The sequence below is a fragment of the Polypterus senegalus genome, chromosome 5 (assembly GCF_016835505.1).
Source record: "Polypterus senegalus isolate Bchr_013 chromosome 5, ASM1683550v1, whole genome shotgun sequence".
Classification (NCBI taxonomy): domain Eukaryota; kingdom Metazoa; phylum Chordata; class Cladistia; order Polypteriformes; family Polypteridae; genus Polypterus; species Polypterus senegalus.
The window spans coordinates 19291716-19305191 of record NC_053158.1 but is presented as its reverse complement, the minus strand read 5'-3'; the positions used below and the strand labels follow the sequence as shown (position 1 = coordinate 19305191).

The 13476-nt window shown below is 37.0% G+C and overlaps 1 protein-coding gene across 1 annotated transcript; it reads right to left on the bottom strand.

Moving 5' to 3' along the window:
- Window positions 1–1111: 1111 nt before the first annotated feature.
- On the bottom strand, window positions 1112–12329 carry LOC120530150. The gene is made up of 6 exons (XM_039754357.1): window positions 11844–12329; window positions 11496–11651; window positions 11312–11404; window positions 9937–10244; window positions 5210–5319; window positions 1112–1134 (listed from the first exon to the last, which is right to left on the bottom strand). Exons 1-5 carry the CDS (start codon window positions 12315–12317, stop codon window positions 5310–5312), a joined length of 1041 nt encoding a protein of 346 aa, XP_039610291.1. The 5' UTR covers window positions 12318–12329; the 3' UTR covers window positions 1112–1134; window positions 5210–5309.
- Window positions 12330–13476: the final 1147 nt, after the last annotated feature.

Below are 13476 nucleotides of genomic sequence, written 5' to 3'. Positions count from 1 at the left end.
CTGTAACACACACACATTATAATACAACTAGAATCAGACAGTGTTAAAGTAGAAAGTTGAGGCTTCTTTGAAAACTAGTCACCCTATGTTACTTGAATTTCATGCACAAACGACGGTTATCTTTTTACAAGTTCTCCCAAAACTGTCCAAGCTCCAAAGAGACCTCCTTTTGCATTGGGCATAACCCCAGTTGCTTTTTAATGGTACTTACCTTCTCTCTAGGTAAAATGTTTGTCCAGGTTTGGCCAAAGGGTGGCGTGGAATTTGCTGTTTCAGCATATATGAACTGTTCACTCCAAACTGGCACAACCACCCCATTACAGAAGGGAAAGGGCAACCAGGAACCAAGCTTCAAATGTAAATGCAATTTCAGACACAGGTAGAATCTTTGATATCAAATCACTTTTATTTAATAATGATCACAAGTATATTTGTAGATGGTAGCAGGACTTGCTCATAACAAAATTGATATTATTAGTATGGTTGCCTTTATGTCAAAAAGGCTGAACTATAATTAATGAAATATCTTTTAGAGCAAAGACTTAGGATAAATCTGGTAACATTTAATGCTCTGTAAACATTCTGGCAGATAACATTTTTGGAGTAAAAATAGGGAGATGCACCTAAAAAAGAAAACACAACAAAAAAGGTAGGAAGTGAAACAAAACCAAAGTCCAATACGAGCAGCAATAATCATGGTTGATAGAAAAAGAGAACAACAACAACATTTATTTATATAGAACATTTTCATACAAAAAAATGTAGCTCAAAGTGCTTTACAAAATGGAGAATAGAAAAATAGAAGACACAATAAAAAATAAACATAAGTCAACATTAATTAACATAGAATAAGAGTAAGGTCCGATGGCCAGGGTGGACAGAAAAAACAAAAAAAAAAACTCCAAAGGCTGGAGAAAAAAATTTAATCTGTAGGGGTTCCAGACCAAGAGACCGCCCAGTCCCCTCTAGGCAATCTACCTAACATAAGTCAAACAGTCCTCTTTGTATTTAGGGTTTTCATGGAAGGACTTGATGATGATGGTCACGTAGACTTCTGGCTTTCAGTCCATCAATGTTGGTGCATCATGATGCTTTGAGTGGGTGGTGGTGGAGCAGGCCGTCACCACAAAGAAACTGGAAAAAGAAACAGAAGAGAGAGTTGGGGTCAGTATGGATTTTGGAGCCACTGTGAATAGTTATTATGATGAATTGAACATACAGAGTATCAGGATTAAGTTAAATTGAAGTTATAAAAAGGCCATGTTAAAGTAATGTGTTTTCAGCAGTGTTTTAAAGTGCTCTACTGTATCAGCCTGGTGAATTCCTATTGGCAGGCTATTCCAGATTTTAGGTGCATAACAGCAGAAGGCCGCCTCACCACTTCTTTTAAGTTTAGCTTTTGGAATTCTAAGGAGACACTCATTTGAGGATCTGAGGTTTCAGTTTGGAATATAATGTGTCAGGCATTCCGATATATAAGATGGGGCGAGATTATTTAAGGCTTTATAAACCATAAGCAGTATTTTAAAGTCAATTCTGAATGACACAGGTAACCAGTGTAGTGACATCAAAACTGAAGAAATGTGTTCAGATTTTCTTTTCCTAGTTAGGATTCTAGCAGCTGCATTCTGCACTCGTTGCAAGTGATTTATGTCTTTTTTGGGTAGTCCAGAGAGGAGTGCATTACAGTAATCTAGTCGACTGAAAACAAAAGCGTGAATTAATTTCTCAGCATCTTTCAGTGATATAAGAGGTCTAACTTTTGCTATGTTTCTTAAGTGAAAAAATGCTGTCCTAGTGGTCTGATGAATATGCAATTTAAAATTCAGATTACAGTCAACAGTTACCCCTAAGTTTTTTACTTCCGTCTTAACTTTTAATCCTAATGCATCAAGTTTATTTCTGATAACCTCATTGAATCCATTATTGCCAATTACTAAGATTTCAGTTTTCTCTTTATTTAGTTTTGAGAAAATTACTATTCATCCATTCAGAAATACCAGTAAGACATTGTGTTAGTGAATCGAGAGAGTCGGGGTCATCAGGTACTATTGTTAAGTACAGCTGTGTGTCATCAGCATAGCTGTGGTAGCTCACGTTGTAACCTGAGATAATCTGACCTAACGGAAGCATGTAGATTGAAAAGAGCAGTGGACCCAGGATAGAGCCTTGTGGAACACCGTGTAGAATATCATGTGTCTTTGAGATGTGATTACCACAACTAACAAAAAATTTTCTACCTGCCAGGTAGGATTCAAACCAATTTAAGACACTGCCAGAGAGGCCCACCCATTGACTAAGGCGATTTCTAAGAATATTATGATCAATGGTGTCAAATGTGGCACTCAGATCTAAGAGGCTGAGAACAAATAAATGGCCACTGTCAGCATTTACCCGCAAGTCATTTACTACTTTAACAAGTGCAGTTTCTGTGCTGTGATTTGTTCTGAAGCCTGACTGAAATTTATCAAGAATAGCAGATTTATTGAGGTGGTCATTTAATTGCAAAATGACTGCCTTCTCTAGACTTTTATTTAAGAAGGGCAGGTTAGAGATGGGTCTAAAATTTTCAAAGGCAGAGGGGTAAAGATTATTTTTCTTGAGCAGGGGTTTAACTACAGCAGTCTTAAGACAGTCTGGGAAGACCCCCGTATCTAATGATGAGTTTACTATGTCAAGAATATCGAGAACAATTATAAACTGTAAATTCTTTAGATATTTGGGATCTGCAGAACTCATAGCTATCCTTTTATCCTGTGATGTCGATTGTGGAAGAGTTCTGACCTAAACAATGCTGGAAGTGGACTAACAACAAAAAATAACAATGGCGGCATTAATTACTGTACAAAAAAATCAAAACTCAAAAACCCAAAATGTTAAAGTCTTAGTTAATAATAATAATAATTCTTTGAATTTATATAGCGCTTTTCTCACTACTCAAAGCACTCAGCAATTGCAGATTAAGGGCCTTGCTGAAGGGCCCAACAGAGCAGAGTCCCTTTTGGTATTTACGGGATTTAAACCAGCAACCTTCTGATTGCCAGTGCAGATGCCTAGCCTCAGAGCCATTTTCATTAATTATAGTAGTTGTTCTGAGATAACAACAGAGAGGGATTGTAAGGGAAAACATACTAGAAACTTTCTACCTGTTTAGCTAGGACATTTTAACTTCATTTGCACCTGCACATATAAATTAGAAAATAAGATCATTTAACTTTATATTTTATTCTCTAATAACTGTTTACATATAAGACGTCTTATTTCCATAAATCAGACTTTTAATATTGAACTATTTTGGGACTATTTGGTTAATTGTGAGAGAAAGACCTTAGTAAGAATGATGACAAATAACCAGATTGTCACTCTGGGTGAGTTCCACACAGTTTATGTGAGATTGCAAACACTTTCAAAAGGACAACAACCACTGCAGCACTTCACTAATCTGGGCAGAGTGGCCAGACAATACACGAGAGTCCACTTGGAATTTGCAAAAAGGTAACTAAAAGGACAGACTATGGAAATCAAGATTCTCTAGTCTGATGACATAAAAAATAAACTGGCCTCTAATATGGAGTCTAGGACCATCTTGGGTATGACATGACAACCTTCATACATCTGGATTTGGGGATTTTTCTACTGTTCTTCTATATAAATCCTCTCACGCTCTGTCAGGGTGGATTGACACCATTGGTGAACAGCTATTATCAGGTCTCTCCAGAGATGTTCAAATGGGTTCAAGTCTGGGCTTTTTGCTGGACACCCAAGGGTATTCACAGAGATGTCCCTAAGCCACTCCTGTGTTGTTTTTGCCCTTCTCTGTTCAACTTTCTCTCAACTTAGATTAGTCTCCCTGCTCTTATCATTTTGCTTCACTGTCCGATGGTTAAGCATAAGACAGAGGAGTAGCAATGAGGATTCTGTTGTGGCTATGGAACAGTAGACCAGCTTCTCTTTCTGGTACAGCTACTGGAGACCCACTGTGCATGTCAGACAAAACTTTTGGTTTACCGGCTGATCTACTTCTATGTTTTTAAGCTGTGATCATGAGCTGTTGGTAATGACCGGGAGACTGAGGCCACGAGTACAAGAGGCAGAAGTGAGGTTTCTTTGCAGGGCTGCTGGGGTGACACTCCATCTTAGAGAGAGAAGCTCAGCAATTTTTTGACAGTATCCAAGCAGAGCCACTGCTCCTCTGGTTCAAGAGGAGCTAGGTGAGGTGGTTTGGAAGTGTTGTAAGGGTGAACCCAGGAGGGCACATACCACTGGGTGGAGATCCTGTGGAAAATCAATGGTGAGCTAGATAGATTATGGGTTCATATGGGTTCAGGTGTGGGCTTCAACTAGCTTGGAAACACCAGCAAACTCCTCAAGATTATCCATTTGGCCTGCTGCCACTGCAACCATCACTAAGAAAAGCGGTTTCAGAAAATGAGAAGAGATGAGACAAGTAAATGTATAAATAAGCCACTCAAATGCCTTCACCTTCTGTCCTCTCCTGTTTTGGGTGTTTAGAGAAATTTAATACACTGAGGTTGCAGCTTTACAGTGCTTTGTTACTGGCGATCTTACATTGTAAAAGAATAATTATACTTAAATGTTACATTTGAAAACAGAATAAAAATTTTGAACATTGCTTTTTTTCATTCTTTTTAAATGCAAATCACATGGCAACAAGGGCCAGTTGCAGTACATGCAGCAGTTATACAGCATATGTAAATGCTGAAAAATGGACTCTTTATGTAAAGTGTTGCCTAGTTTTCCAGCTAATATTTTGTTTAATGATCCTTGCAAGGAAATGATTTACAGTATATACTCAGCTAATAAAAGATGTAGATGTTCATTACATAAATGTACAGTATATCTCTTGCATACTTTATAACACACACAGTTTTATTCATTCTTTGTTTCTTAAGTGTAGAAGCATAGGTAGAAATTGATATTTTTATAATTACACAGTAATGATAAAAATAAATAATAAGCACAATGGATGACATTGTTACATTAAGACAGCATTTACCAAAATTAGATGTACAGAACATAAGCAACTAAGGAAGAGTAACACATAATTATTATGTATTTCCTCAGTAATTACTCAACAATATCCTATATTCCTATACTTTATATATTGGTAGTGAGTTCTTATTGTGTAGCTTAAGCATCTTACATGATAAAGTACGAAATTAAATTAGAACATGAAATGTGAACTTACTGTACTATAGAATTGGAAGATTAAGAAAATGAGTGCTCACATCGTGTCATTATTTGATACTCAATCACTTTCCCATTTGCTGACCAGAAAACAATATATTTTAGCGCCACCTGTGTTTATTTTGCAGCAGGGAAATAAAAACAAATGAAATTATTTCAAACTGTTCATAAAATTCTTAGGAATATAAAATGTAAATTAAAAATATGTCAACTGGGAAGACTTCTTCAGGAGGTACACATGTATTGAATATGCTTCACATAATGAAATTTTTTAGAGCACAGCATCCTTGGTTAAAATAAAATGTAAAATGACTTGCCAACAATTACTATCTTTGGCAGCTTTGTACCTGGAGCTAAATATTGGCAACACCTCTTCAATGCATTATTCTCATGTGCATGCAGTTAATCATGAAATCCTAAAGGAAAAATATTGCAACTTTTATAACCTAGGTACCATCATACATTCTTACAATGGGACTCAATACAGTTAACAAGACGTTTTTCATTGGAACTTATTAGGAGGCGGAATCCAGCAGACATAATCCTGCTGAATAACATCATTCATGAGAAATAATGATTGTTGGCATTCTGTAGTCATCTCATCAAAGTAACAATAAATCTGCAAAGATCAATGAGGCAATATGCATCTCTTACTATACAAATGACAAGCTTTTATCTAAAAGGGAATGCATGGAGTTCGGTAAGAGCTGTGTCAGCATACATCTGGAAAAAAAAAGCCAATCGCACCCCTAAAACTTACAAAAGAAGATTAGAAACACAAAGGTTTGACTGGATAGCCTTTTCATGGCTGAAAAAATAAAGGAAAAAAAAAATATGGAAGGGAAGAAGGAAACAAAGTCAGCAGTCAGAAGAGTGAAAAACAACTTGGTGCAAAAAGAAACCTTGAGAGAATATGAAGGATGGGATTTCTGTAATTTATTCTGGGGAAATGTGTGATCCGAATCTGAGAATGAGCGGAGTATCCACTGCTTTTATTTAAAAGAACACAGAGAGATCAGTTTGGCTGTAATCAATAGATGTGAAATTCGACGCAGTAGGCTTTCTAAGTTCTTAACAGCTCAAACATAATCGCTGAAATGATCTGCAAGCTATCATATAATTTTGTACCATCTGGTGGACATGAAAAGCATTGCTACTATTAATTAGACATGCAAGTCATTAAACTGCTGTTTTATTTTTGCATTGAGGGTGCTCTCCCAGAGTTCCAAAGTCCAGTCTGTGTGGAATTTGCAATTCTCCCTTTGTTCATGTGTGCCTGCCTTATACATCCCAAACTTCAGCAGGTAGTTATTTGGAAATTCAAAATGGACCTCATACAAGTTGAGTGTGGGTTTGCAGCGCCTGCAATGATCCTGACTTCTATGATGAGCTGGATTTTGCTTTGAACCTGATGTTGTTTTTTAACACAAAAAAATACACCAAAAGAATAATGCACAGGAAACTGTAAATATCCAGATGTCAGGTAATTAATGGATGTGTACGCCAAGCTTAGTTACCGTTTTTCTCCATCGAGTGTAAGTGGTCATCTGGGGACATTCCCCATTAACAGTGTTCTCCCTGGCGTCTTTTAGCCGCACGCTCCGCCCGGCTAATTTAGTGGAGCGCACGGCTTTCATCTCGCATGACATTGTTAGATGACAGCCGCAGATCTGCAGGCACAGGCAAGATCTAATGATCTGCAGAGATGGCAAGGGACGAGCGGGCGGGTGGGCAAATACTGCTAAAGCTAATAGCGGGTGACTATGCGGAGCAGAATTCACAAGCAAACAGTATGGGGAGGTGGGGTTTTGAGAGCAGACTGCACATGGTAATAGCGGGGGTGTAGCAGCTTAATACAGAGGAGGGCGGGCGAGAGGGGACTGTACAAGCTAATAGCGGGAGCCAAGCAGCAGTTCGCCCAATTGTATCCAAAGAGGATGTGGAGGTGGGCGGGCAAGAGGAGGTTTGATAAAATAAAAAATAAAAAAAGTCTAGTGAAACCAGCCTGTCAGATATCAGAAAAAGGCGTCAGGAAGTGATATCTCTGTTCTCGGCGTCAGCGCAGTCTGTATAGTGCGTCTGTAACATACATTTGTTTAAGCATTAGGTGTGTTCTGTGTGCAAAAATCCTTGTAGCACTCACTATGGTTCCTGTTTAAAGTGACCCCATCTGCCGTTCTTATATTTGCTCATATTTGGACCTGCGTCCATATTGCAAAAAGTGCACAGAAACCCTTGCAGCACACACTGTGTCCTGAGCAAAAGTTTTTTCACTGAATTGTTGATGGTTTTGTACGGAAGCGTATTAGGGCCACGGTGAAGAAAAAAAATACGGACAAAGTGAAGAAAAACAACTATATGTAGAGAATAAAGTTGAGATGTCGAATTTATTCTCGACATTTCCACTTTAATCTTGACGCTTATGACGAGAATAAAATCGATATGTTGCTACATAATTTATGACGGGGGTTTGAGAAAATCTAGTAAATTAAACATTCATTTTAAGATGAAGTTTAGTTTATGATGTTCTACTTTAATGACAAACTACGAGAATAAAGTCAACATGTCGAGAATAAAGTGGAAATGTCGACTTTATTGTCGTCATAAGCGTTGAGATTAAAGTGGAAATGTCGAGAATGCGTACCTTCCGTAGTTCAAGTGTGAACTGAATATCGAACAGGCTCTCTTTTTCCCATCAAAAGTCTTAATGTTGGTAAAAATGCACATTACACCTCTGAAAGAATAATGCAAGAGCTGCTGGATGTCTTAGCATCAGAAATAAAATCTAACATACTGAAAAATATACACATAGAAAAGTTTTTCAGTATTCTGTTTGATGAGGCCACAGATATCTCAGATGTAAAACAATTAATTATTTACATTAAATATGTTTGTCAGGTCACTAAAGAGGTCAGACTTAGTTTTTTATCAACCCACAATATGATTGACTGCATAGCGGAGACTATAACCAACACACTGAGTGAGACTATGGACACTAGGCTTGAAAACTGCTAATCTGGTTGGACTAGGGTCAGATTGAGCGGCTGTTATGATTGGGAAACAGAAAGGTGTGGCAAAACTGCTGAGAGATAAAACATCTGGACCCTCGTCAACTGCCACTGTGTAAAAACACCGATTGGCCCTTACAAGTGCCCAAGCAGCAGCTGCTGAGTAATGATAGGTTATGGAATGGTTAATAATCAAAGTGTCTGTTAGCTATGTTTCTAGATGGAAACAGGGAGAGCCTCATCTGGTGGCTGAATAATGACAGCTGTATAAAAGCTGAATAAAGGCATGGGGAGGATGAGGATGCTCTGCTTTGTGGAGATGAGGTTCACCACTCAAACTAGCATTAAATAAAACAACAAATTAAAAACCAAACATTCTGTAGAAGAAGGTGAAGTCTTCCAAATGGTTCATAATGCCACTCTAGACGTGGGCATGCAAAATAGGATGGACATGTTAAAGTACATACAGCAAGCTCGATGTATTTAATGAGAACAAAATGAACAAATAAATGTTTTATTGCAATGCTTCTTGCTTTCAAATGCAAAACATTCTCAACAAAAATTGTACGTTTACATATAAACTTAGTTTTTCCAGTATAAGTTTCATACTACAAAACAAAGTAGAATATAAACCGAACCTAACTGGTTTACTACATACACTGAAAATTGAAAAAGAAGAAAACTAAATGAATAGCTGAACATGTATGTGCACTTAAAAAAGTGTTTCATTGGATCAAAGTAAAATTTTTGCGTCAACTTGTTACATCTAATTAGTTTACTTTTTATCAACTTTAAATTTTTACTTTGGAAAGAATTAACTATCCATTACTTAGCCAAAGCAAAAAGTATCTTTGAATCAAATAAAGTTTTTAAGGAAGTTTAAGGAAATCTCAAGTTATATTTTGTCATAATGTTTTCTCTTTGTATTAACTTAATTCTTTTACTTTACATATAACCAAATACAATTTAAAATAATAATTGTAATATAAAGAAATTTATTTACTTTCAGAATGTGTAATTTTATCATCTGCCTAAGATGAACGACTTCAAGCATCACACTTTTGACAATTTATTTTGTCATAATACAACATTTTTTATAATGTGTACAGTATTCTCATACAAATACACACTGTCTAACAATGTAAACACCATAAACTTGACAATTTTTGTTATAAAACATTTCTACAATGTGTATAGTATTGTTATATAAACATACTGTATAACAGTTTTTAGTGTCCATATACATAGACACACTGGATACAATGTAAATTCACCATAAGAATCAGTTATGGTTTCGAAGAGAAACATGCAATCTTTCAAACCTTTAGAATTCTTGTGAAGTTAAAACAAGTTTGGCCCAAAAACTGGTTTAAAATGGGCAGTGTAAAACCAAACACTTGATAAAACACCTACCAAATTAGCCAATGGTTGAAAGAAAAAAAAAAAAAGTCTTTTCACCTTCATGGAATAGTTTACCCCAAAATGAAACTTCTCTCATAATTGTCATAAAATGTCTCTGAACCAAATTTAATTAAAGTTAAATACTTGAATAGCTTAAGGATGAGTAAATAACGTAAGAATTTAACCAAGATAAAACAAATCAGGTTTAGTAAAAAGTAGTACAGTTAACTTCATATAAAAGGCTTTACACAGTCCAACGTCTTCAAAGAAATTTACCATCAGCAGAACATTGTAGCTGGGTCAAAAGAAACAAACTTACTCCTGCAGCTTTGAAGAGAGGTTCTGCGCCCTTCGGCTCATCTGCTTACTCTCTATGTCCATGATTATTTTTTGAAAGGCCTCAAAGGTATATTTGAGTCCTTCAGGATTTTTTAAGTTCACTGCATAAATGAGCCCAAACATCATGGCACAGGCACATGCAACAGAGGGCAACTCATTTAGTACTTCCACACCGTCAATGACAATGGAAATGTCCAGTGCACGACTAAGAGCATCACTTTCACGGGTCACAAAAAATGCCATGGTGGTCTTTTCAAATTCTCTCTTCGCTTCCTCCCTCTGGTCAGCCTAAAAACATACAAGAACAGAGAGTAATTGAGGCACTTTGGAAGGAAAAAAAAAAACACCACAAAAACACTCCTTCATCTGAAAATTTATTATAGAATTTATATTATTTGTATTATTCTATTATGGAGGTCAATGTAGAGCCCAAACATCTGTTGCTAACTTTCATTAAAATATCTTCATTTGTGTTCAGCGTAAAAATAAAATTTGTACGGTTTATTACAAGAGTAGAGTAAGTGATGACAAAAATTTCATTTTTGGGTGAAGACATACTTTTACACTCTCTTTGGCTTTGAAAATGCCTAAACACGTCCAATCAAACGCTCCCATGTGTTGACCATTGTAGACAACCACAGACATATTTGTTGGGTGCAGTACCACAACGGCCAATCAGAGGCATTTATCAATCCACTCAACAGTTTTCAAAATGCATTTTTGGGTGAACCAACCCCTTTTAAAGGAGTAGTTCACATTCAAAATTCTGTCATCATTTACACGCCCTCTTGTCAATTCAAACCTGTATGAATTACTGTCCTTTGGAGAATTTTGAACAATGTTGGTAATAGAACACCACAGCCCCCATTCACTGTTATTGCAAGTATTAATGCAAGTGAATGGCGGGCTCTTAATAACATTCTTCAAAATATATTCTTTTGTGTTCTGTGGAAGAAAGTCACACAGGCTGATGTGTAAATGATAACACAATTACTGAACTACTTTAAAGCGATATGTCACTACCAAATCAAAATTTCCACACGTTTTACTCACCCTTAAGGCTTGAGAAGACCTTTGTTAAGACCACAGAGCCGTGTCAAGCAGTTCTTTGATCAATGGATGCACTATTTGAAGCTTTAAAAAGTCAACAATTCACTCCCATTCTACCGCTTGGAAGTAAAATGATACGTAGGATTATAAATTTGCCTGTATAGTTCTTCAGGAATATAACCATATTCAGATAGGATGACTTGAAGGTGAGTAAAACATGGGGAAATGTTGATTTGGTTGTGAAATATAACTTTAAGGCAAACATGGTTGGAGAAAAGTTAAGTAGTTTGCATTGTCCACATTACCTGGTATTCTTTGATCAGACAGCTTGCATCTTCACCAAGGTACATGATCAGGCACTTCAGCAGGCACTCTCTTCTGATGTCTATGTCCAGACTCTACAAAATGTTCAAGATGTATTGTTTTTATTAGACCAAAACACTACTAAATTGATTGTCACAAGCAATTTTGTTCGCATGTAACCAATACCTGATCCATAACTTTAATAGTGTCCTTAGTTTTTTCACGGAGAACTCCACCTTTGCTCTTAATAACCTGGAGAAGCTGAGAGCTCTGCCTGTCCAAAGAGGCCATAAATCTCGATTGTAAAGGTAAGGTCGTGATACACAAAAATTCGGCATTAATCTGTAAGAAAGAGAAACAGAAAAAAGACTTCTGAAAAAAAAATTCACAAAGCATTAAACAACAAAAGGTATAATCAGGGCATCTAAGACATTTTCAAAAACACTACATACTAAAATCCCATGGTAAAAACTATGGTAAATTCAGGATTAGTCACTTACATTTTAACATTTTTCAATAAAATAAAAATTTTACCTCCTCTTGTTGAAACAGAGTTGGCCATCTTTCTTGCAGTTCTTGAACACTAGGTTGGTTTTCCACAATCTCTTGTCTGCGTAAGGCAAACGTCTTTGTCATTTTTTCTCTGATTGTCAATGCATTGTTTCTTTTCTTCACTTCCTTTAAAAGTGCCAGGCACTCAACTTCAAGGTTTGCTGATGTCTCTCCAGCAGGAAGGGATGGGATATGATTGGCCTCATCACGTTTAGGTCGTTTAACATTTTTTGCTGGAAAAGCATGGTCTGAGGCTTTGGTTTTCAGAGAATTTACCAAATACTCAGGGCATCCGAGACCTTTCAACTGTGTGCGTAGGTTTCCCATCTTCATTTTGAGTCTCTGTGTCCACCCATAGCACCCATTGAAGCATCCTTTTTCTGCTAAGCAAGGGTGCCTCTGAAACTTCACAGAAGTTTGCACTGCTGGGATAAGATTTATACTTGCATATCTCATCACAAACCTTCTCCAGAATATCAGACTTCATCTTGGGAGTGACAGTCAGCCTTGTTCTATTAGCCTTAAAAAGAGCATTTCCTCTCTCTAATTGGAGTTCAGTGTCATAAGAAAAACGTGGAATATTAAATTCTTTTGGCCGCTGTTGATTTCTTGTAGAAACTGTTTCTGAGTCAGAGGGTGAGAGGATGATTGTATGATCAGTGTCTCCAGAGCCAACGGAGGACAGAGCATCATCATTAGACTGGGTCCCATCATTTGTTTGAGCAGTGAATGAGTCTTCATCTGGCAACGGGATAATCTTTAGAATGCCAAGACTCTCAAGTTCTCCAGTGTCCGTCAAATTTACAAATACATCCCCAAAATCTTTGTCCTGATAATGTAGTCTGAATCTAGAAATTAATCCAAAAGCTTCCCTCACTTTTTCAATGAGCTCATCCACTGATTCAGGAATCCCATCTGGCAGAAGCAACTTTCTTGAATCATCTTGACTGACAATCACCAAAAGCTTGGCAGATGTTCTTCCTGACATGCTAAGAGATTCTGGAAAAAATAAAATAAATAAGATTAGACACAGAACAAATAATAGATAATTGCTAGACATTTACAAGTTCACTACATCTTGTGCACTTTTCTTAGAATTTATAAACAATTCTTACCTTAAACATGTATATATCTCTTCAGAGCCACCATGCGTCTCCGCCCAATTGTGTACTGAACAAGTGGATACGGGTCTGTAAGGTCATGGTGCTCTAAAAGTTCCATTTTCTTACCAGAAGACTGGACCAAGACATAGGCTCTGTATTGTTCAGTATGGCATGCATCAAGTCTTCTGACAATGAACAGTGGTTTGTCCTGCAACACAAAAATTTGCACAATTTCGCCAAACTCCGGAAGTCCTGAACATTCTCCATGAGCAATGACCATACTTTCTCTGAAGGTGAAGCCTTTAAATGTTACTTCCTTGGCCAAGCACACAACATCCAGGTTTGGGTGTTTCTGTTGTACAGTCCATGATATGTCTTCATTAAGAACATCAATGGGAAGATTAGAAACATGTGATACTTCCAATCTTGGTGTAAGAGAGCTGCACTGATACTGATGATATGCCATATGAAACTGATGTCTTTGTGACAACGATTGGAGCACATTCTTGAAG